General features: G+C 43.3%; 11 protein-coding genes across 13 annotated transcripts; 7 read left to right on the top strand and 4 right to left on the bottom strand.

The window, feature by feature from the left end:
- Positions 1 to 38: 38 nt before the first annotated feature.
- LOC6605232 (dual specificity protein kinase splA) lies at positions 39 to 6572 on the top strand. 3 transcript variants are annotated; one of them, XM_032719221.1, is made up of 9 exons: positions 39 to 200; positions 2657 to 3414; positions 3573 to 4072; positions 4224 to 4321; positions 4387 to 4604; positions 4668 to 4852; positions 4922 to 5017; positions 5165 to 5261; positions 5326 to 6572. In XM_032719221.1, the coding sequence occupies exons 2-9, from the start codon at positions 2708 to 2710 to the stop codon at positions 5645 to 5647; spliced, it is 2223 nt and encodes a 740-aa protein (XP_032575112.1). In that variant the 5' UTR covers positions 39 to 200; positions 2657 to 2707; the 3' UTR covers positions 5648 to 6572. The 3 variants fall into 3 exon arrangements, with proteins under 3 accessions (XP_032575112.1, XP_032575109.1, XP_032575111.1); XM_032719218.1 differs by having other exon boundaries at positions 4384 to 4604; XM_032719220.1 differs by lacking the exon at positions 39 to 200 and adding an exon at positions 2223 to 2311 and having other exon boundaries at positions 4384 to 4604.
- A 399-nt stretch (positions 6573 to 6971) lies between these two features.
- On the top strand, positions 6972 to 8456 carry LOC6605231 (superoxide dismutase [Cu-Zn]). The gene is made up of 2 exons (XM_002030033.2): positions 6972 to 7169; positions 7901 to 8456. The coding sequence occupies exons 1-2, from the start codon at positions 7104 to 7106 to the stop codon at positions 8294 to 8296; spliced, it is 462 nt and encodes a 153-aa protein (XP_002030069.1). The 5' UTR covers positions 6972 to 7103; the 3' UTR covers positions 8297 to 8456.
- A 152-nt stretch (positions 8457 to 8608) lies between these two features.
- LOC6605230 (transmembrane protein 161B) lies at positions 8609 to 11049 on the bottom strand. The gene is made up of 7 exons (XM_002030032.2): positions 10900 to 11049; positions 10341 to 10709; positions 9985 to 10280; positions 9665 to 9922; positions 9433 to 9607; positions 9111 to 9374; positions 8609 to 9056 (listed from the first exon to the last, which is right to left on the bottom strand). Exons 1-7 carry the CDS (start codon positions 10900 to 10902, stop codon positions 8937 to 8939), a joined length of 1485 nt encoding a protein of 494 aa, XP_002030068.1. The 5' UTR covers positions 10903 to 11049; the 3' UTR covers positions 8609 to 8936.
- A 146-nt stretch (positions 11050 to 11195) lies between these two features.
- LOC6605229 lies at positions 11196 to 12027 on the top strand. Its single transcript, XM_002030031.2, has 3 exons — positions 11196 to 11432; positions 11496 to 11618; positions 11689 to 12027. The coding sequence occupies exons 1-3, from the start codon at positions 11286 to 11288 to the stop codon at positions 11893 to 11895; spliced, it is 477 nt and encodes a 158-aa protein (XP_002030067.1). The 5' UTR covers positions 11196 to 11285; the 3' UTR covers positions 11896 to 12027.
- A 2-nt stretch (positions 12028 to 12029) lies between these two features.
- Positions 12030 to 12680, bottom strand: LOC6605228 (protein new-glue 1). Its single transcript, XM_032717984.1, has 2 exons — positions 12639 to 12680; positions 12030 to 12479 (listed from the first exon to the last, which is right to left on the bottom strand). The coding sequence occupies exons 1-2, from the start codon at positions 12678 to 12680 to the stop codon at positions 12075 to 12077; spliced, it is 447 nt and encodes a 148-aa protein (XP_032573875.1). The 3' UTR covers positions 12030 to 12074.
- A 678-nt stretch (positions 12681 to 13358) lies between these two features.
- On the top strand, positions 13359 to 13883 carry LOC6605227 (protein new-glue 1). Its single transcript, XM_002030029.2, has one exon. The coding sequence runs from the start codon at positions 13458 to 13460 to the stop codon at positions 13881 to 13883; it is 426 nt and encodes a 141-aa protein (XP_002030065.2). The 5' UTR covers positions 13359 to 13457.
- Positions 13884 to 14277: 394 nt separating this feature from the next.
- On the top strand, positions 14278 to 15426 carry LOC6605226 (elongation of very long chain fatty acids protein 4). The gene is made up of 4 exons (XM_002030028.2): positions 14278 to 14445; positions 14508 to 14670; positions 14745 to 14916; positions 14983 to 15426. Exons 1-4 carry the CDS (start codon positions 14294 to 14296, stop codon positions 15282 to 15284), a joined length of 789 nt encoding a protein of 262 aa, XP_002030064.1. The 5' UTR covers positions 14278 to 14293; the 3' UTR covers positions 15285 to 15426.
- Positions 15427 to 15618: 192 nt separating this feature from the next.
- On the top strand, positions 15619 to 16664 carry LOC6605225 (elongation of very long chain fatty acids protein 4). Its single transcript, XM_002030027.2, has 4 exons — positions 15619 to 15791; positions 15856 to 16018; positions 16075 to 16246; positions 16307 to 16664. Exons 1-4 carry the CDS (start codon positions 15619 to 15621, stop codon positions 16603 to 16605), a joined length of 807 nt encoding a protein of 268 aa, XP_002030063.1. The 3' UTR covers positions 16606 to 16664.
- A 28-nt stretch (positions 16665 to 16692) lies between these two features.
- On the bottom strand, positions 16693 to 18686 carry LOC6605224 (nedd8-activating enzyme E1 regulatory subunit). The gene is made up of 6 exons (XM_002030026.2): positions 18527 to 18686; positions 18306 to 18470; positions 17604 to 18249; positions 17203 to 17536; positions 16887 to 17135; positions 16693 to 16827 (listed from the first exon to the last, which is right to left on the bottom strand). The coding sequence occupies exons 1-6, from the start codon at positions 18592 to 18594 to the stop codon at positions 16715 to 16717; spliced, it is 1575 nt and encodes a 524-aa protein (XP_002030062.1). The 5' UTR covers positions 18595 to 18686; the 3' UTR covers positions 16693 to 16714.
- A 75-nt stretch (positions 18687 to 18761) lies between these two features.
- Positions 18762 to 20763, bottom strand: LOC116801018. The gene is made up of 2 exons (XM_032718217.1): positions 20273 to 20763; positions 18762 to 19183 (listed from the first exon to the last, which is right to left on the bottom strand). Exons 1-2 carry the CDS (start codon positions 20337 to 20339, stop codon positions 19134 to 19136), a joined length of 117 nt encoding a protein of 38 aa, XP_032574108.1. The 5' UTR covers positions 20340 to 20763; the 3' UTR covers positions 18762 to 19133.
- Positions 19140 to 20103, top strand: LOC6605223 (CCAAT/enhancer-binding protein gamma). The gene is made up of 2 exons (XM_002030025.2): positions 19140 to 19275; positions 19393 to 20103. The coding sequence occupies exons 1-2, from the start codon at positions 19165 to 19167 to the stop codon at positions 19615 to 19617; spliced, it is 336 nt and encodes a 111-aa protein (XP_002030061.1). The 5' UTR covers positions 19140 to 19164; the 3' UTR covers positions 19618 to 20103.
- Positions 20764 to 20766: the final 3 nt, after the last annotated feature.

The following is a 20766-nucleotide window of genomic DNA, read 5'->3' as shown; positions in this document are numbered from 1 at the left end:
GCCAGCGATACCAGAGTTTTGCTCGAACTGATCTCTTCTTCTTCTCCTTCACCGCGCTGAAGCAATAAGAATCGGGAAAACCGCATTAAAATCGCTGAAAAAGTGCACAAATCGGCTTTAAATTATTGCCCAATTACTAGTGTTACGTGCATATCGAGAGATTTCATAAATTGCAACAGCCAACGATTTTTTCCAACAAGGTACGCAAAATAATAAAAATAAACAAGACGAACAGAAAAATAATATACACACACAAACATGCAGCGAAAAACGTGTTGTGTGCAAAAAAAGACTGAAAAAAAAGAACAACAAAAACAGTTCGAGTTTGATAACCAACGGCGAAAATATAAACAGCAAAGGAGAGAGCGAGAATTAGTAGTAATAAAAATCAATAGCAGAGTGAGCGGAAAATCAGCTTAGTCAGCTAAATGGCATATAAATAAATATAAGATTTTTATTTTGGAACACGCTCATCCAACACACATGCACACGCGCATACACGCACGCACACACACAGGAGTAAAGGTATGGGTGGCCTCAAGTGTGTGTACATATTTTGATGTTAGGTGGGAAAAAAGCGGGCGGCAAGTTTACGCAATCGCCGAGCGAAAAGCAAAGAGCAGCAGCTATACGTTGTGAAAAGTGTGCTTTTTGTGTGTGTTTACAAAGAGACAAACAAGACATCCGTTGTTTGTATTTACGTGCCTATGTATGTATGCGCAGGTGGAGTCGGTTGCTAGCTGAAAAATCAACGAGCGGCATTTTTTACGCATTTCCAATACGCCACATACATATATACGTGCGTCGTTTGCGCGTGTGTGTGTGGTTGTGTGTATTTTGGTGTTTTTATTTATTTATTGTGCTTCTCTTTCGTCTTTTGCCGTTACGAGTGAGCATGTACGTATGTATGCACTCGCCAAATCTATATGTGGCTGTGGTTGTGCGTGTGTTTACATATATGACTGTATGTATGGGCGTTTGTTTGCCTTTTGTTGTTCTCGTTAATTTTATTTTGGTTTCGTTTTGCATGTTTATGCATAAAAGCTCGATCGATTTCGATTGATGGGGGAGCCATGTGGGGCCTGCCAGTGCGAGAGTTCTCAATCCGTTCATGTGTGTGTTGCGCGAGTTCCAGTGTATATGCGTGTGTTGGTGCCAAGTGGAGCCAAACAAGTCAGAGAGTGGAACAGTGTTGCCAACGTTCGTTAATAACCGCATTAAAAAAGAAGTCGCCTTTTTTTGCCCCCACCCCCCACCGCCCCTTTGCCAGTGAAAACTCAAGATACAGATCGTTCTCCATTTGTTGCACAGGTGCATAATAAAGGGTTTTAGAAGTTTAATAGTGGTGGCTGGCAAACAGTCTGTTGTTTACATTCTATCGAAACGTCTTCAAAATCAACTAGTACAAAATAAAAATAAATAATTTCCTTTATAAGTAGAAAAACGTGTCCCTTTAATAGATCTGTTTATTTTAAATTTTAAAACTAATTTTAAATTAAATTAGTTGTTTAGCCGGAAAATTTTTATAAAAGTAAAACGAATTAAATAAACGTAACAAAAAAAAAAAAAACAATACAAATGAATACCATTATAGAAACATTTATGTTACATGTATGTACATATGTACATACATATGCAATGTTTCATTTTTGGGCGCTTTTCCTTCGAGTGTCACATGGACACAACTTTTTAATGCAGCTCTTTTCAGCTTTGAATGATTTATTCGCTATTTGTGGCATGTAATCGCCTGTTGGCAACACTGGCCGCAAGCTCAGTTTGGGTTTTGTGGAGAGAGGAGTTACCGATATAAGTGTGGAGTTGGAGAGCGGAGATTTTCCATTCCCGGGAAAGCAAAGAGAGCGCAAGCGCGAGCCCGCTATTTATCAGTAAATAGAGTGTGTGTATGTGTGTTTACTCACGTAGTTTCCGCGGCGAGTAGTAGTAGTTGTGTTATTATTATTATTATTTTTGTTGTTGCTTCAATCGGCGCTTGTTTTTGTTGCCGACCGAGGTATGTACATATACATGTACATACATAAATACAGCGGTGCGAAGGTGTGATTGTGTATGTGCGGCTGCGGTAGCAAAACAGAGTAAAGCAAAAACCGAAACAGCAACGGTGTGACTTTGTGTGTGTGTGTGCGTGGGTATATTTGGAAAATAATTTGTGGCTGACGAAAAGAAGAAACCTTGGGGCCAAAGCGAAAAGAGAGCGAAAAGCGCGTGAAAAGCTACGAAAAAGCAGGAAAAAATTTAGGCACAATCAGTGCGGGAATAAAGCAACATAGTTCTCAAAGTGCAAAGTCAATGGGTAAAAAACTTTAACTGCAGACCATGCAAAGGCTGGCATTAAAAGAAAACAAATAAATGTAGATACCCAAAAAATTATGATGTTAATATCAGGTTGTGCAATTTGAGTGTCCATAAAGAAAAGATAATAAACAAAGATAGGAATGTAATAAATATTTACATATTCATTTAATTTCAAAAATTACTTTCCAACTAAGCCTCCGAATTTGAATAACATTTTTAAGTAATTTATGTAATGCCGATATAAACATGAAAAAGCGTGAAAAACGTGGTACCAATTTTATCGTTTAATCGAAGAGTTTTGAAACAAACTTATTAACAACCGTTCATTTCGATCATTTTACAGGCCAACAACAACACTAAGCGAGCATAGGACAAGTTAGGCACTTACCTTTCAATGGCCGCCACTACCACAACAACAACCACAACACTAGCAACAACCACCGGCAATAGCAGCTCCACAAACAACAGCAACAACAACAACAGCATTGCCAGCAGCCACAACAACAACAACAACAACATTGTTACCGTACACGCCGTACTGAACAACCCACCCACCAATAGTGCAAGCGGTGGTGTTGCCGACGCCGCCACCGTTGCCATTGCCAAGGACATGTTGCAGCTGCATCATGGCGCAGCAGCAGCAGCAACAGCGGCGCTGAATAACAACAACAATAGCAGCAACAATAACAACAACAGCGCCGACCAGCTGACCGGCAACAGCAACAATTCAGCAAACCACCCACCTGCCACCAGTAGCACCAGCAACTCCTCCTCATCCTCCACCACCTCCGCCAACACCAGCAACCCCTCTGCCAATGCGGCATCGACATTAACATCATCCTCCCCGCCATATGGAGAGCTACGCTTCAACCAGGAGGTACTGCCCATCACGGACGCCGTGACAGTAATCGGACGCAACTCGTCCACGTCGCTGGTTCACTTCAACGTCGCCGAGAACAACCTTGTGTCGCGCAAACACTTTCAGGTGCTCTACGATGTGGAGCTGCGAGCCTTCTTTGTCCAGTGCTTAAGCAAGAATGGCATCTTTGTGGATGATTTCCTGCAGCGCCGCAATGTGGATCCGCTTCGTCTGCCTCAGCGGTAGGTATAGCACGTGAATCGCGGAACAATATAAACACAAAACTTATTGTTATGACTAAAGTATTTTTATTATTACTTCGTATTTCTATAATCATTCTTTCCAATATATCGTTTTATGCACACTTATCTCTAATCGAATTCACCATATTCATTTGCAGCTGCTACTTCCGCTTCCCGAGCACGGAGATTCGTATCGAGTTCGAGAGCTATGTGCCCGCCACTTCATCGGATGCAATTGCCGGTCATTCGCCATCGTTGGTCGTTGGTGGTGGTGGTGGTGGAGGAGTAGCTGGTGGTGAAGCACACGTTATTATTACACCGCCACCGAGGGACGAACTTCACCAGCAGCAATTGCATCATCACCAGCAACAGCAGCATCTGCAGCAACAGCAGCATCCACACCACCCGCCAGCGCACCACCTGCCGTTGCAGCAGCAGCAGCAACAACCGGCGCACCACCCGCTCCCGCACACACCACACCACCCGCTCCACCACACAGCCCTGCACCAGCAGCAACAGCGTAGTGGCAGCATCGTTGTGGCCCCTCCAGCTGGAGCAGCTGCCCACCTAATCGCCGGCGATGGACCCGGCATATATTCACCGCTCAAGATATCCATACCCAAGAAGGAGCAGAAGAGCCCCTACCTATCACCAACTGGCAAGTGGAATTTCATCCTATATACCATTTGAATCTTTTAATGTGGACTACATTCAGCCGTTTTAAATTGATTACGGAGACAATCTAAAACTGGCATAAAACCGAATTTTCTAATTCTAATTCTAATTGAATTGTTTAATTGTCATCGCAGGTACAATAAGCGCTGCCAACAGTTGTCCGGCTAGTCCACGTCAGGGTTTCATTCAGAATCAGCCCAATAATTACAACAACTACGGTAACAACAATACAGTAAGTGAACCTTTTTAGACCATATGCACTCAGGCATACTAACGATCAATGAACATTTGCAGCAGGATCTGTTCCAGACTCCCTCCACAGCCAGCTACAATCACAACGAGAAGCCGCCGTATAGCTATGCCCAGCTCATCGTTCAGGCCATATCTGCCGCTCCGGACAAGCAGCTAACGCTCTCGGGCATTTATTCGTTTATAGTCAAGCATTACCCGTACTACCGCAAGGAGACGAACAAGGGCTGGCAGAATTCCATACGTCATAATCTCAGTTTGAATAGGTAATGATGCTCGATGGGATTGCTGGCCGAAATAGTTTTAACTACACAATCGAAATCCTGCAGGTATTTCATCAAGGTGGCCCGCTCCCAGGACGAACCCGGAAAGGGTTCCTTCTGGCGTATTGATCCGGACAGCGGTGCCAAGCTGATCGACCATAGCTACAAAAAGCGTCGCCAGCGCAGCAGCCAGGGCTTCCGCCCTCCCTACGGGATGCCCCGCTCGGCGCCAGTCTCGCCCAGTCACATGGGTAAGTGACAATCGTTTGTCAGAGGCATTGCGTCGTATATGAACTCCTCTTTCTGTCTTCTCCCCACAGATAATTCGCGCGAGAGCTCACCGCTCCAAGATATTGTGTTGCAATCAGCACCTGGATCACCGGGCATTTCGCTGGAACAGCGCACTGCTGATGCCGGTTTGTTTTGCTTAATTTAAATCCGTTTCATTCAATTCCAAACTGGAGTTGTTAATGTATTGTTCTTCACTCACTCGACTTGGGAATAGAACTTTGAGAAAGTTTTCTGCACTCAATCTGATTGTAATCTTTGTGTTTATCTTGCAGAAATTATCTACAACTCTCAAAATGCACACCAGCAACAGCAGCACCAACAGCAGCAACAGCAGCAGCAGACACTGTCAAACAATTCCAATCAGTACAGGTGAGCACAACATGGAACTTGTTAATTCAGTGCATTTCTTTAATCATTTATTCATATTCTCCAGTAGTGGCAGTCCGTACTACGTAACCAATCAAAGCTCTGGAGTGGCCACACCACAAACGCATGTGGAGGGAAGCGCAGCGACCGGAGGCGGCGGTGTTGGAGCTCTGCTAGCGCTAAAGAGGAACCATGTGATGGGCGGCGGGGCATCGCATACGCTGCATCAGCAGCAGGCCGTGGCCCAGCAACAGCATTCAGAGATTATCTACGAGGAGTTGCCGACCGACTACAGCGGACACATTGAGGCCAGCGAGGAGGAGTGCGTCACCACTGCCACCGATGCCACCGTGGCCAAGCGACCCAAGTATGTGTCGGAAGTGCTCTGATGCGTGCGGATCCAGAAGCACCGGCAGAACAAGGGCAAATAGTGAGGCCCATGGGTGTAAACGATTAGAAAGCAAAACAAAAAGTATCTCCATCTTGTATATTGAATTTGCCAATCAAAAACCAACCAATACCCCGAAATACAAATCAAATTAAATAGCGAAACCCCCAACAACACACAGAGAACTTAGGAAACATGAACGCACGCGAAGCAATGTATATGTAAATTGATATGGAACATTTTACAAATAGCAACTTTTGTGAGATGATTGTGTTTGAAATGTTGGCCATGCCAGCCGTTCAACGGCGGCGACTGCACAAGCACACTTTTTGAAAATTCGAAAACCGATTCGAAGTAACGACTTTATTCCCTAGATCTGACGAATTCAATATGCTCGATGACGCTACTCTCTAAGTAATATAATAAATTTTAAGTTTACAACAAGGTAAAGCAGCAAACAAAGCAAAATTATCTAGATATATGCGATTGATTATTGTAATGATTGATGATTATGATGTTTAAGATGTTATAGCTATGTGACCGAATTGTGCGAGAAGCGTGAAAAAATTGGGTAAAATCAAGTAACAAGCAAGCAAACCACACAAGTAACAAACAAACAAACAAACAGGCGAATGAATAATATTACCTATCTACATACCTTTACCTATATCGATTTAAATATAATATATATATATATGTGTATATATATATATGTATATCTATATTAATATATATACAAATTATTAAAATACAAACAAAAACAAAAATGATGAAAATAAATAAGTAATATCTACAAATTTACGGATACAATAACAATATATAAAGATTGAAATGATAGCACATTATTTCTTATTAATGAAGAAAATCCCATTTAAGTGTTTGGACAAATTGTGTATTAAAAAAAAAAAACAAAAATCAAATGTAAACTTTCTTGTTTCAATTTCTTAGCGAAGTTATTTATTTATTTTGTTTATTAATATTTAATAGTTTTGATCTGGCATCAACACTCGATAGGTGAATTAGATCAATGAATAGTAGTTGATACGAATTTATTGGGGAATTCCCGGATTCGCTTTTTATTTATGCAAAACGAAGCAAATTGAATAGTTCCCGCCACTGTCATTGGAATAAATGGAAAGCTTCCAAGTGAACCACTAGTTCGTTGAACAGTTTAAAAAAGTGAACGCCATTTGTGCAGTAACTACAAATGTTCCGTTTTAAAATTTTGCCATTTGTAGCTTTTAGCCTTAAAAAAAGCAAAACACATGAGCTTTATATTTTCCAAAGCATTATACTTCCAGTAACGGGATAATAGTGTGAACAGAACTTTTGCACAACTGAACTACTGTAAAAGTTTCCCTGGTGTTTCTAAGCTGCTCTGCTACGGTCACACCATAGAAGATACCTGGAAAGTTCTCAACATTTTTCGTTTTGATAAATTAATTAATTCATTCGAAATGGTGGTTAAAGCTGTCTGCGTAATTAACGGCGATGCCAAGGGCACGGTTTTCTTCGAACAGGAGGTGAGAATCCAAAATCATTTGAACTTCTCTGCTCGTCAAAATATACGAAAAACAGAAGTTCTAAAGGTCAAATAGCCGGCAGCACCCGCGTCTCCCTCTTCCACTTCAATATGCTGCTTTAAATGCTTTTAAGCATTTGAATTAAGTCCGATTTGAGTTTACGCCTAGTCACCCAGCAATTGCACCTTTATATTTATATAAGCCGCACAAAAATGCGCATACATATGTGTGCCCTCAAGTACCTACAGCAAAGGTCACGAAATTAGTACTGGTCATTAAAAGCGGCTAAGTTATAAAGGTATTTCATCACTTGTTCGTAAAGTATCGATAAATATCAACAAATGTTTGTTTTAAAATAATCATTAGGAATATTGGAATAATTAGAATGATGCTGTTCATCATTAATTTGTACATCCAAGTTAAAGCAGCCATGTCAATTGTCAATTAATCGATTATTAACTTAATTACAGGTTATGTTTTAGTGTCGAGGAAATTTATGTTTTTAATCTATAAAGATAACCAAATGTTTATTAAGCCGCCTATAAATATTTCCATTTGACGTGTGTCTATTAACAAATGTTAACTTCTATAATAACCTATTATCATATGAAGTTGGCCACGCTAGTTATCATAATCATTCACTACTATACACAACTTTTGTCTTATCAGTATTCGAGTATAATCTGAAGCGTTGGCCTAATTGTAACCCAACCCCTTCATCCCGTCCACAGAGCAGCGGTACGCCCGTGAAGGTCTCCGGTGAGGTGTGCGGCCTGGCAAAGGGTCTGCATGGATTCCACGTGCACGAGTTTGGAGACAACACCAACGGCTGCATGTCATCCGGACCCCACTTCAATCCGTATGGCAAGGAGCACGGCGCTCCCGTCGACGAGAACCGTCACCTGGGCGATCTGGGCAACATTGAGGCCACCGGCGACTGCCCCACCAAGGTCAACATCACCGACTCGAAGATCACGCTCTTTGGCGCCGACAGCATCATCGGACGCACCGTGGTCGTGCACGCCGATGCCGATGATCTTGGCCAGGGTGGACACGAGCTGAGCAAGTCAACGGGCAACGCTGGTGCCCGCATCGGCTGCGGCGTTATTGGCATTGCCAAGGTCTAAGCGATAATCTATTCCGATGTCGGCCACTGTGCTATTTAGCACTACCACTGGAGATATGCAAACGATATACTTCTACATATAATTATATAGCCTGTTACTTGATACGCAACCTTTGAGGTTCAATAAATTGGTGTTTTGAAATTGCCCCATAAACAATATATATGAATATATCATTTGTTGCTCGACGAATTCGCAAGTAGAATCGAGTTATAGATTTGTATGAATTACATATTAAATGAGAACAGAACCCAACGCACGTTTCTTGAAATATTGCAAAACAAAAAATCACGATGAGGCACTCATTCCTTCAAGTTTTGATAACATATCTCCGTTTTAGATTATTTATTTATTTTTGTAATTACTTTGGTTACTCTCCGGGCAGCCTGGTTAAAAGTCTTTATAACACACTTTATAAACAATGAGTTAGGTAGTATTATTTACAAAAAATATTGTAAATCAAGATACTCGCCACATGGGGTTGAAACTAATATTAATTTCGTGAGTTAGGTAGTATTATTTACAAAAAATATTGTAAATCAAGATACTCGCCACATGGGGTTGAAACTAATATTAATTTCGTGAGCGCCACAAATTCACTACAAAAGAACAGAGTCATACTACTACGGGGATTTAAATGGATCTAGGTCTTGTTGAAATATGATTGGTAGACAATGCCCAGCGAGGATGTGGCGAACAGGGTGAAGTAGCTCCACCAGGTGGCAAAGCCCAGGAAACCCTTGTACACCTCCGTGGAGAAAACCTGAAAGAAACTTTGATTAAAACTGGCATTGACGTGCAGAGCAAGGATTCTTACGTTTTTCAGGCTGCTAAATGAAGCTTGAAGCGATTGCGCCGACTCAATAATATTAAAGTCCCCATCTCCTTGGGAAAGGGCACCAGCAGCTCCTTCCGTTTCGCTAGCCACACACTCGTGCTGCAGGACAACGCTCTCGCGGAAAATACCAGCCCAGCTAAAGCCGCCCAGACTTTTGTACATAAGCGTGAGATAAAGGCATAGGATCAGTGGGGCAGCAAATTGCAGCGTCACAACACATAGATAGTAGAAAATTGACGAGATCTGTAAAGGAGAAAAACTGAGGTGTTACTCCATGAAAGATTGAGTATGGCTGCCTCACCTTCTGCTTGAACTCTACGTTGGTGATCCGACCGGCCTCCTTGCGCAGATCCATGATCTTGTCGTGGGCCAGATTTAGGTACGATTGCAGATATATGGGCATCAAGGCGAAACGAACCACCACCACAAAGATCACTAGCAGCAGGCGAAGTGTCTCAAAAACGTGTGGCTTCAGCCTGCAAAAATAATCGGGATTAACTTGAAGTTAAAACTAATGTAGCTTAACTACTCACAGTGGCTGTTGCATGCCCTGAAAGACGCGCACCGTCAGGTAATCGCGGCTAATGGGCCGAATCCACAGGATAACCAGAATAAAGGGCAGCACGAAGCTGAGATTTAGGAGCACTTGCAGCAACCGGTTGCCGCGACAGTACTTCAGCGAGTCCCAGTGCATCTTGGCCATCCGCAAGCCGGGGAAGGTGAACAGTGAGCCGAGCAGGCCGCAACCCATGGCCAAAAAGAACTTGACCACGATCTTGGAAGCGGGACCACTAAAAAATAAGAAAAAAAGGGTGTAAATAAATGGAGATACTCGGAACTGGGGCGAACTCACGATGATGGCAGGCCCTGCTCGGTGAGGAACTTGGAAGCGCTGGCATTAAAGCTCGCATACGCATCCTCCAATCCCGTCTCCAGAATGCGCTCGTCAACGATCAGCACGACCATGGCAACTAGCAGGTAAACCAAACAGGCTACAATCACCATCGACCTCTCTCCGATGGACTCCTCGCTTTGGAAGTAGAGCACCGTGAGCGAGGATAGGAGCTTTAGGGCAAAGAAGATGACCAGCAGGCACCACACCATGCTCAAGTTAATCTCGTGGCGCAGCGGGTAGTAGAAGTGGAACAGCTATGGACGAGAAACCGAAATTAGCTAGAACTTGGACCACAGTAGTCGGATTTTACCCACCTCGGAGACCACGTAGACGATCCCCGTGTAGACACTGAAGTCCAGCAGCCACTGATATTCGGTGAAGTACCGCAGGTGGACAACATCCCGTTCCAACACCGGTGACGTCAACAGCTCCACCTCTATGCTGCGCGGTATATGGAACTGTGCTGCTCCTCCTGAACCATTTGCCTGCTTATTTCGACCGCCTTTCGGCGGCTTCTCCTTGGGCACACCGCCGCGGGACCGCAGCTCATCGTCCGTGGGATGCAGGTAACGATAGAGCCCGGTGCGGCACAGAATCCACTTGGCGAAGGAGTAGTGTGGACTCAACTTCTGGATAACACTGACCATCACCAAGCTGATGACCAATTGGGCGCCCAGAACAGCCTGCAATGGTTTAAGGAGACAGCTTATAAGAAGACCATTGGGAGCACATGTCGTGGCTATTTTTGTGTCACTGCGCTCCGGTCTATTTTTGGTCCATTATTACGGCGGACTTTTCATTTTTCCGGGCAAGCCGGTTGGCCAGTTGTAACCAATTAAAAGTCCACTTTTCCGTCATATACACTCATCTTACCATCGCTTTCTATTGCCCTGGATCCGAGAAAATGTCTGAAGTTACAGCTTGTGCTAATTCCAGCGTTAATTAATTCATCATTGTTAATTAAAAACGGAAATCTCGAACAATTTTCGTTGAAAATTTTCTTTTGTGCGGGCAGTGTGACCGTTTTTGCTTGCTGCAAAACGTGAAATAAAATATGGCTCACTTTTCTCGAATCAATTTGGCGGTTTTTTCAAATTTGTAAATTTTCAATTTATTCAAGCTTAGCCTAATTTCACTGTTTTTTATGAGCTTTTGAATTAAATGTTTTAACAACATTCCTTTGACTTTAGTTTCCTAAATAAAACTATTTAGTTACATCCAAATTACTGTAAAGCATTACCATTATAAAAATCTGAAAAATGTCGCATCGGAATAAGCAAAATTTCACCAAGGTCTGGGATCTTGGAAAGTGGGAATCGCGGGATATAAAGCATTACAGCTCCATATCGCGAATCCAAAAACAACTGCGTCTCGGAAACTGGGAATATCTTTGTCAGCATCCAGAGGTATTGATTCGAGTTGATTCGTATTGTTCAAACCTACCGATTCATATAATTCAATCCTTTCAGATACGGGCCATAATTCGTGTTATCCTTCATCAGGCTCTCAATGGAAAACCGAAGCCGGAAAGTCTGCGAAAATTTGTGGCTGGTTTGTTCAACTGCGCACAGAATCCGCTGCTAGTGCCTATGGTAATTATATCTAAACCTATACGAAGATATCTTAAAATATTTATGTTTTCAAATATCCAAATTTGCGTAGATCAACACCCAGCTAAAATACGTTAAGAACGAATTGAAACGGGGCCGCTGGAGTCAGTTCGACGCCGAGATGCTCTTCATGGAGAGTCCATCGACGCACTCGCTCCTCTCGACGGCCTCCGAGGATAGCAATGTCCATCCGGTGCTCACATATGCGCTGGTCTTCAAGAAACCCGATGAGTGCGGCATCGACAAGCCACCGTTCTAGCACCAAAACTAAATTTATGTATTAAATTTTATATCCAAAGCCAATATACTATGTGTTCCTTGGTTTCTCGAAAAGATAGGATTGTGCAAGGCCAAAAGCTAATCCAAATACATATTTATGCTGTTTATTGTATTGCATGAAAGTAATTACTATTGGAGTCATTTATCAGTAGTGTATCGTTAGAAGAAGGCATCACGACGTCTGAATCTTCGTTCGCGCACACGGAAGCGCCTCACGACACGGCCACCATCCTCTTCGCCGCCACGCTCTCTGCGGCGCCTTAGTCCACCGCCACCGCGTCGGATGATGATGATCCTCCGGCGGCGGTGCCTGCGGCGATGCCTCTTCTTAGTCTCCTCAGTTGTGGTGGTGGTGGTGGTCGCGGCGGTTGTGATCGTGGTAGTGGTAGTAGCCGTTGTGTCCGATGAGGAGCTGCTCGTGGGCGAGGTGGAGGAACTGCTCGTGGGCGAAGTGGAGGAACTGCTCGTGGGCGAAGTGGACGAGCTGCTCGTGGGCGATGTTGATGCCTGCGAGGACAGGGCAACCAGCGTGGCCAGGACGCCAGGAATTTGAAGCAAGATCAGCTAAAAAAAAGTTTAGAAACGGCTTGCATTGTTTTGCTGTTTTTTTTTTACTAAAAATAAATCCTGTTGATGTACCAATTTTGTGTTATTATCTGACTTATATTTGAAAATATTTACTATATTTGAAGCTTTTTCATTAGTAGTACTAGTATTCTAGACAATCAGCACATATGTAGTTTTAAACATAAATATGTAAAGCATACTTATTCCACTATAAAAAAGCTTTAACTAGTACAACTAATAAATTTTGTTGCGTAAAAAAGGGCGTCAAAAACAAGTAAAAAGTAAAACAATATAGAACGCTTTAGAAAGTTCAAAATTTCAAAAGTGTGGGCGTGACAGTTTTGTGCGGTTTTTGGGCGTGGCAACATCCAGAAACAATCTTGCGATGCATCTTTGTCTCTGGGATCTGCATGAATAATGTGACTTTCTCAGCTTTCAAGTTTGATAGTTCCTAATATCTCGACATTCATACGGACGCACATGGTCATGGACACGTTCAGATCGACATGGCTCTTGATCCTGATCAAGAATATGTATAATTTATAAGGTCGGAAACCTGTTACATACTTTCTAACGAACCAAGTATACCCTTGATAGAAAACTATCTTAATCGGAAAAACATCAAACGCCCAGTTAAATGTGAAAGGTGTTTGGAAAATACTTATTTCGTTAATTGCTAAATAATAAATAAAATAAAAGTTCTTAAAATTTGCATAAACTTTAAAGTGCGAAAAAATATTTCATAACTAGTACAAATAGGGCAAGTACTAAAGCTAATTATAATTGGTACTTTCAGGCTTATTATATAACTATTATCTCATTCTGCATATTTCTCTTGTGCTAAAACAATGATAACAAAATAACAAAACGACTGCAGCTTTGAACTGAAGCTGGAAAATCCAGAGAAAGTTACATATTTGGCCAGCAAACACCAGGAGATCTGGACCAGCTATAAATAAGTCGGCATGGTGACTGATGGCATCCAGAATACGGAGAGAAATCACCATGCGACCTATTCTTGCGCTATCCCTGGTCGTCCTGGCCACGCTGGTTGTCCTGACCTCACAGGCCTCTAGCTCCACCTCGCCGACGAGCAGCTCCTCTACCTCGCCGACGAACAGCTCCTCCTCCACGAGCTCCGCAACGACCACCACGACGACCACCACTACCACTACGGCTGCCACCACCACCACCGAGAAGTCGAAGAAGAAGCGTCACAGGCGCCGCAGGAGGATTATCATCTTCCGCTGCAGGGAACGAAGATACGAACGTGGTGAACGGAGTCGCAGGGAACGAAGAGACGAGCGGGGCGAACGGAGCCTCAGGAATCGCAGTAGTGACGGTGGCCGCATTGTGAGGCGTTATGTGGTTCGTGAGCGCCGCTTCAGACGCTACCAATAATAAAAAACCAGGTCAATATTTCTCATAAACCATACACTTGTCTGGAGTTTCTGGTCTGCTGGATGCGGGTTGCAGGATCTCGGCTGTGGGATTTGGGCTGCGGAATTTGGGATCCGGGCTGCGGAAACTGGGATCTGGGCGGCGGGCTCTAAGCTGCAAACGAGAAAATTTCTCGTGCAGCTTATGCACGTGTGACATTTTTATTGTTTCGCAAATGGGGCTTAAAACTGACACACCGGATGAAGTCTTGACCTTTGGATGTAAGCCGCAGACCTCTTCCCAAAAGTTAATGCTCTAACTCAGTTTTGTAAAAAAAAAAAAAAAGTCACCAAAGATCAGGTATAAAGCCGCAATTCCGTAGTCCACATGAGGTAGTCTAGTCTGTTAGCTCTCGGCGGAGCACATATTCGATGGCATCACTTGGCATCTCCTTTCATCCATTTCCGGATCAGCCGGATGAACGGACACGCAACTGGCCACTGGTGGATTCATTCTGGACTGTGCCCGTCCTGCTGGCACTTTATTTACTTATGGTGCGCTACGCGCCCAAGTGGACAACCAGGTGAGATCGACCCTTCATCCATAGAACAACTACACATATGCACTGGCTATCCGGGATCTCAGACACAAGCCGCTGCAGCTGAGAGCTCCATTGTTCTGCCACAGCTTGGCCATGGTGTTCCTAAATGGATATATCTGCCTGGAACTCTATGCGGCATCCAGGGATCTTGACTACAACTTCGGATGTCAGCCATGTCGGGTTAGCTTTGACCCGCACGAAATGCGGGTAAGTTGGAGCAACCTATTTGGGAATATATGATGTAATCTTATCGCAAATTCTTAATAATATTGCTGATACAGCTTACAAAGGCATTTTGGTGGTTCTACATTTCGAAAATCCTGGAATTCGCCGATACGGCTTTCTTCATCCTGCGCCAAAAGTGGTCCCAGCTGAGCTTCCTCCATGTGTATCACCATAGCACCATGTTCGTCTTTTGTTGGATTTTAATTAAGTGGATGCCAACGGGTTCGAGTGAGTGCCTTAAAAGTGTCTGCTTGGCTTGATCCCCCTAATCCAATACGTTCCGTTTCCATGTAGCCTATGTGCCGGCCATGATAAACTCCTTCGTGCACATCGTCATGTACAGCTACTATGCATTGAGTGTGCTGGGTCCTCGAGTCCAGAAGTTCCTCTGGTGGAAGCGCTACCTAACTGGCCTCCAGCTGGTCCAGTTCACCATTATCTTCTTTTGGACATTGCAAATGTTAATCCGGGGATGCGAGTACGGCACGTGGATAACCCTGTCGATGGGAATCTACTCCCTGCCTTTCCTATTTATGTTCGGGAAATTCTATATGCAAAAGTACAGGGTATTAGCAGTCGCCAAGAAACCTATATGAAAGCAATAACACTCCTATAAATAGCTTAAATTCTATTGTTTGTTTTAGTTGTACGAACCAAGTGCATTTTTATACTAATTTCCAAACAAATTGACACAGTTAATAAAAGCTCGACCTTGGATATCAATTAAAATACAGTCGTAAAATGCTAAGTGAAAATGTTATAGGTAAAACCTAGACCTTAGCCAAAGTTTATGCTCCAGCGACATCTAATTAAATTTTGGGGAAAAATATCAACGCATCAACGGAGCGATCAATATCCGTATATAACAGTCGTGCTTGGGATGACCAGCCTACTCAGTCGGATCTGATGCAATCTTGGAGCACATATGCCATGACGACGTCGGTGGGCAATGATACGAAAACTAAGAGCTATTCGTATCCATTCGCGGATTTGGCGGACGAACGGACGCAGAATTGGCCACTGGTCAAGTCGCCATGGAATATTATCGCCCTGCTGGCCATCTATTTACTTATGGTGCGCTACGCGCCCAAATGGACAGCCAGGTGAGATCGAGCCCAAGCATTTCCACAGCCATTTCAAACCACCACTGGCCACTCGGAATCTCAGGTTCAAGCCGCTGCAGTTGAGAGTGCCCTTGTTTTGCCACAGCTTGTCAATGATATTCCTCAATGGTTATATTTGCCTGGAGTTTCTCACGGCATCACTAAGTCTTGGCTACAACTTCGCATGTCAGCAGTGTCGGATGAGCCATGATCCACATGAAATCCGGGTGAGTTGGCCAAGCAACTGAGAACTGAGAAGTTATGAACGTGAAATGTGATGCAGATAGCGGCAGCTCTTTGGTGGTTTTACATCTCAAAGATACTGGAATTCGCAGACACGGCTTTCTTCATCTTGCGCCACAAATGGAACCAGCTGAGCTTCCTTCATGTGTACCACCATAGCACCATGTTCTTGTTTTGCTGGATTTATGTCAAATGGCTGCCGACGGGTTCCAGTGAGTTCACATACGTTAAAATATTATCATCCTAGTAGTAATATCGCATATTCCATGCAGTCTTCTTCCCAAGCATGATAAACTCCTTCGTGCACGTCATTATGTACAGCTATTATGCATTGAGTGTGCTGGGTCCTCGATTCCAGAAGTTCCTTTGGTGGAAGCGCTACTTAACTGGCCTGCAGCTGGTCCAGTTTACCATTATCCTCTTTTGGGCATCACAATTAGTATTCCGTGGCTGTGAGTACGGAAAATGGTTAACCCCAATCGGAGCTGCCTATATGGTGCCATTTCTCTTTATGTTCGGTAGGTTCTATGCCCAAAAATACAATGTTTCAGTTATAAAGAAAGCCAAGTAAATGTATCAATCGAATTTGTTAGTAGTAGAAGGTTTGTTGACTAATTTAATTAGTTATTTAGGGACAAAGAATAAAAAGAATGTACAATTTCTATGAAAATACCATTTGTTTATAGCTTCAATGTGACACTTTCTGTGGTTATAGCATTGTATATAAAAGTATTATCGATTGGCTTGTATTGCTTGGTTATGATCTTGATCACCTCCTGGGCAGCGCAGCCACCTGAAAGGAATTAGCAAAGTATGGTATCGGTCAACCCATAAACCAAGTGGAATATTTACCAATAAAAGCAGACACTGCATGCAACTCAGCTCCGCCGTATCGACAAATCTCGTGCAGAACATCATCGCTGATGGTGGCGTGCATGCCCAAATCGCCTAACATCTTGGCGGAAATGCTCTTCAGACGTCCAATGTCCTGCTCCACGATGCACTCGCCGGGAATGTTGCCACACTCGCTGAGGAAGCGCTCGTAGGCGCGCAGCGCAAAGTTGTATGCCGTGAGGTTGCCTTGCAGCTCGTTGTCCTCAACTGGAAGGCAAGGAAGGCTAGTCATTTATGGTTGTTCCACCACACAAATTGATCGATAGTTCTTTACCTAGTGGTAGCAGCCGACTGCTCTTCTCGTACTCCTCTGCAATGCGTGTGCCCCTTATGACCGCAAGTCCGGCTGCTTCTTTGCAAATGAGACGCACACTTCTCTCATCAATGCTGTCGGCAGGCAAAGCCAACTGCTTAAGGTACTCCTGGCACTTGTGATACACCTGGTCGGCGTCTTGCAGCGCCTGTTGGCGGTAGATGTGCTGCAAGGCGATGTAGGAGTCTGTATTGGCAGTCATGTCCGGCAGAACGCCAGGCAGAGGGAGGTGGCCTTCATTCTCATGTATCACAAAGTGCTTTAGGGCCTTGGCCATGATCCAAAAGACGTTGCTCTGTAAAAAAGAAATGCACATGAAAGTAAAGTATAGTATAAGTATAAATTTATATTATATGAACAACCTTCTTGTTTAACTGTTCGCAGGCATCATCTTCGAAAATGGCTTTGAGGCTTTTGGGAACCTGTCCCGCTCCAAAGGCTGTATTGACCGCCTTGATGGCCTCTTCGTAGTTTTCCTCATCCGCCTTCATCTCCTCTCTAATGGTCTCCTTCAACTGATTCTTCTCCTTGTAATTTCGTGGCGTTTGAGTCCCATCCGCTTGTTGTTTCTGCCACACATTAAGGTATTTGTGGAGCACCAGCAGCCAGGGCACCTTACTGGTCACCTCGGTGCCGGCGAGATGGTCTCGCAAAGCATCGAATGGATGCTCCAGACGCAGATCAAACTGTCGATTATCCGGATGCGCCTCCACGATGCAGTGTTCCCGTATTTGCAAGCGTATTGTGCCCAGCATGCCAAGCGATCGGCAGTAGATTAATGGCACGTTAAGCTCCCATAAACGTTCGGCTAAGAGAAGCAAAGTATGCTCATTGAGATTGGAGGCAATCACTAAATCGAAGCTGTCAAAAAAGTTCGGCCTGTTGGCTAATAAAAAGTCGGCACTCTCCTCGACATAATCGCCATTCACGTCGGGATTGAGTTCCTGGAGAAGTTGCATGCAAGCCAATGCTTTAGATTTGCCCAGATAGCTGGAATCCAGAAAGAAACTACGAAAGAATTGGCTTTATAATGGTGGTCAGGGAATATGTGATGGTCTACCGACTTGTTGCCCAGGTCCTCCTCCTTGACGGTGCTGCCATCGGCCACAGTGAAGCCTCCGATACCGGGTAGCACCAGTCCCTTGGAAGTTTCACAGCCGACGGCCGTAACATTCACCAAGCATACTGTGGCCGCCTCCAAAAGCGTCTGTCCATGCTCTCCCCACAGCCTAAATAGGTGTCATCAGTGCTATGCTTCCTTATTTATCAGTTAAAACGCTCCCACCTGATTTGTCTGTCGTATTTCTTGCTTTTATCCGAAAGCTCCGGTGATTTGGGGGCTGGCGAGGACATTTTACTAGACTTTTGTGCAAAAATAAGCCGGTTGCAAATAATCCAGTACTGTAAAGCTCCGGCAGCCAATACTTGTGACACACTTTGTTTATTGGGTGGAGTGTTGGAAAAAACACGTTGGCAATTTTAACTGTTGCTTATTTAAAACATTTATTGACTATTACGTATTACATTTCATTTAATTTTATTGCACTAAACTACATCTACGTACAAGCAATCAGTCTTTACAAATAAATTGTATAAACAGTTGAGAAATTAAAAAGTGAAAGTCTGAGCAAACCAAATAAAGTGTTTGGTTGACAGTTTTTGAATAGCATTCCATGGCTATAGTTTTGGGTGAGTTTTAATATTGATTTTCAACATGCAATTAATTTAATTAAATAATACCGCTAACTGTTTGTTTGCTGGGCAGTGTAGGCAGCGCATTTTGCAACACTGGGATGGCAATTGAACAGCTGTTTTATCGTGTAATTTCACAACAAAACAACGCATCGCTGTGTTTTCTTCTGCATTTCGGTCCGATTGCGATCCAATTTGAACTAAATAAATATTAGAATTATCACGGAGATAATGCCGGCCAAAAAGAGAACTGCCGCGTCGACCAGCAAAAATAGCGATTCGTCATTGAGTCCGCACACAGACGATCCAGTGTACAAGGAAAAAAGAAAGAAAAACAATGAGGTAAGTTTAAGAATTGGATGTAAACAGAGAGTGAAGATTGGGAAACATGTTGCTGTGGCCCCCAGAAGTCCCCAAAAATAGATGCCCACTATTGATTTATTACTATTCTCGGAACAGGCTGTACAGCGCACACGCGAAAAGACCAAGAAATCGGCAGAGGAACGCAAGAAACGCATCGATGATTTGAGGAAGCAAAACGATGCTCTTAAGGTTCAGATCGAGACGAGTGAAAAACATATATCTACGCTAAGAGACCTGATCATTCAGGGCGAGAAAACGGAGGACGGCCACCGTATCATCCAGGAGATTCTTGCTGGACCAGATCCCAAGGACAATGACTAACGAGGAGCTGCTACTGATTTACCTTCTTATATTTTCATACTTTTAAGCCATTTCCCATGGTTGTTAACCATGTTTATTTTAGTTTTTCGATTAAATTGGTGTAATCACTCGAATTCTATTACAAGGACAAGCAGTTTACGACAAAAATGAGCTGACGAGAACAATATCTTGTTATAAACCTACATAAATGGTTTTTATTATTGGTTACTTTTTATCATTTCTCACCAAATACTTGTTTCTGTTGTACTTTTCTTTTACTTTTGTTTAACACATACTTTTTTTTTATCATTTTTGTCTCTATTGTCGCCAAGATTATTGTAATCAATTTTGTAACATCTAATCACTGTATCCGTCTTGCAATGACTCTTAATTTTGTGTTTATCTATATTTAGTAGTAGTGATTTCTATTATTTTCGACATGATTCATACAGCTAAAATCATGCGAGTCTTGAATCAAATAAAGTGTCTTTTATGATTTGACCTATATCAGTGTGATTTCATACCGAATGCCTCTGCTGCTTTTACTACTACTACTACTACTTTTATTTCCTTGAAAGTTGATGAACTCATTAATCAGAAATACAACCCAGATTCCATCATCTACGTATGTATGTGAATACGTTTAAGTAGAACTTCCTGCAAATTAGATACTAACCGTCGTAAACGTCCAATTTTTCCATGTGCAGGCTAAAGACCTCGTCCATCTTTCGAGATATGAACATATAATCTAAAACTATAGCTATTGAGAAAGTGTCGTAGGGCCGATAGATTTTGGTTTCGGATGTCCCGTTAGGCCCTGCTCTCTTTGCTTTTGTTGTGGGCGCTCCTTCCGTCTTCTTCTTCAAACACTCACAAAAACATTGATTTACTGCACTTTTCGCACATTCGTTTGATGCACACAACTCGACGGCGATTTGATTTGGCGGGCGGTTGGTTTCGTGTCGAAATGGAAGTTGGATTGTGGGGCTTTTTTCGCGTTCAATAAATTGCCGTCTTCCGCTAATTAGCACCACCCGCACACTGATTCCGATTCGACATCAATTTAAAGTTGCTCACATGGCACGAGGCGAAATAAACTGAAATGTGTTGTCAGTTTTTACAGCGTTGCTTTGTTGTATTTGGCTGGTCGGCAGCTGAACGTGTATTTCC

The sequence above is a fragment of the Drosophila sechellia genome, chromosome 3L (genome assembly GCF_004382195.2).
Source record: "Drosophila sechellia strain sech25 chromosome 3L, ASM438219v1, whole genome shotgun sequence".
NCBI lineage: Eukaryota > Metazoa > Arthropoda > Insecta > Diptera > Drosophilidae > Drosophila > Drosophila sechellia.
The sequence above is the reverse complement of the archived record's forward strand: the minus strand, read 5'-3'. Positions and strand labels throughout refer to the sequence as shown.

Coding starts and splice junctions, on each gene's coding strand:
- LOC6605230 (XM_002030032.2), bottom strand. Junction 10,281..10,340: donor TCGTCTACGTGGTCTCCGAG/GTGGGTAAAATC, acceptor TCTCGTCCATAG/CTGTTCCACTTCTACTACCC. Junction 9,057..9,110: donor CATTTAGCAGCCTGAAAAAC/GTAAGAATCCTT, acceptor AGTTTCTTTCAG/GTTTTCTCCACGGAGGTGTA.
- LOC6605232 (XM_032719218.1), top strand. CDS start 2,708: ATGGCCGCCACTACCACAACAACAACCACAACACTAGCAACAACCACC. Junction 4,605..4,667: donor CATAATCTCAGTTTGAATAG/GTAATGATGCTC, acceptor GAAATCCTGCAG/GTATTTCATCAAGGTGGCCC. Junction 5,018..5,164: donor ACAGCGCACTGCTGATGCCG/GTTTGTTTTGCT, acceptor TTTATCTTGCAG/AAATTATCTACAACTCTCAA.
- LOC6605229 (XM_002030031.2), top strand. CDS start 11,286: ATGTCGCATCGGAATAAGCAAAATTTCACCAAGGTCTGGGATCTTGGA. Junction 11,433..11,495: donor ATCTTTGTCAGCATCCAGAG/GTATTGATTCGA, acceptor CAATCCTTTCAG/ATACGGGCCATAATTCGTGT. Junction 11,619..11,688: donor ATCCGCTGCTAGTGCCTATG/GTAATTATATCT, acceptor AAATTTGCGTAG/ATCAACACCCAGCTAAAATA.
- LOC6605227 (XM_002030029.2), top strand. CDS start 13,458: ATGGCATCCAGAATACGGAGAGAAATCACCATGCGACCTATTCTTGCG.
- LOC6605224 (XM_002030026.2), bottom strand. CDS start 18,594: ATGTCCTCGCCAGCCCCCAAATCACCGGAGCTTTCGGATAAAAGCAAG. Junction 18,471..18,526: donor AAATACGACAGACAAATCAG/GTGGGAGCGTTT, acceptor ACACCTATTTAG/GCTGTGGGGAGAGCATGGAC. Junction 17,537..17,603: donor GCGAACAGTTAAACAAGAAG/GTTGTTCATATA, acceptor TCTTTTTTACAG/AGCAACGTCTTTTGGATCAT.
- LOC6605225 (XM_002030027.2), top strand. CDS start 15,619: ATGACGACGTCGGTGGGCAATGATACGAAAACTAAGAGCTATTCGTAT. Junction 15,792..15,855: donor GCGCCCAAATGGACAGCCAG/GTGAGATCGAGC, acceptor TCGGAATCTCAG/GTTCAAGCCGCTGCAGTTGA. Junction 16,247..16,306: donor ATGGCTGCCGACGGGTTCCA/GTGAGTTCACAT, acceptor TATTCCATGCAG/TCTTCTTCCCAAGCATGATA.
- LOC6605226 (XM_002030028.2), top strand. CDS start 14,294: ATGGCATCACTTGGCATCTCCTTTCATCCATTTCCGGATCAGCCGGAT. Junction 14,671..14,744: donor TTGACCCGCACGAAATGCGG/GTAAGTTGGAGC, acceptor TTGCTGATACAG/CTTACAAAGGCATTTTGGTG. Junction 14,917..14,982: donor GTGGATGCCAACGGGTTCGA/GTGAGTGCCTTA, acceptor GTTTCCATGTAG/CCTATGTGCCGGCCATGATA.
- LOC6605231 (XM_002030033.2), top strand. CDS start 7,104: ATGGTGGTTAAAGCTGTCTGCGTAATTAACGGCGATGCCAAGGGCACG. Junction 7,170..7,900: donor CGGTTTTCTTCGAACAGGAG/GTGAGAATCCAA, acceptor TCCCGTCCACAG/AGCAGCGGTACGCCCGTGAA.
- LOC116801018 (XM_032718217.1), bottom strand. CDS start 20,339: ATGTTCATATCTCGAAAGATGGACGAGGTCTTTAGCCTGCACATGGAA. Junction 19,184..20,272: donor AAAATTGGACGTTTACGACG/GTTAGTATCTAA, acceptor TCGACGCGGCAG/TTCTCTTTTTGGCCGGCATT.
- LOC6605223 (XM_002030025.2), top strand. CDS start 19,165: ATGCCGGCCAAAAAGAGAACTGCCGCGTCGACCAGCAAAAATAGCGAT. Junction 19,276..19,392: donor AAAGAAAGAAAAACAATGAG/GTAAGTTTAAGA, acceptor TTCTCGGAACAG/GCTGTACAGCGCACACGCGA.
- LOC6605228 (XM_032717984.1), bottom strand. CDS start 12,680: ATGCTTTACATATTTATGTTTAAAACTACATATGTGCTGATT. Junction 12,480..12,638: donor AAACTACATATGTGCTGATT/GTCTAGAATACT, acceptor ACTTTTTTTTAG/CTGATCTTGCTTCAAATTCC.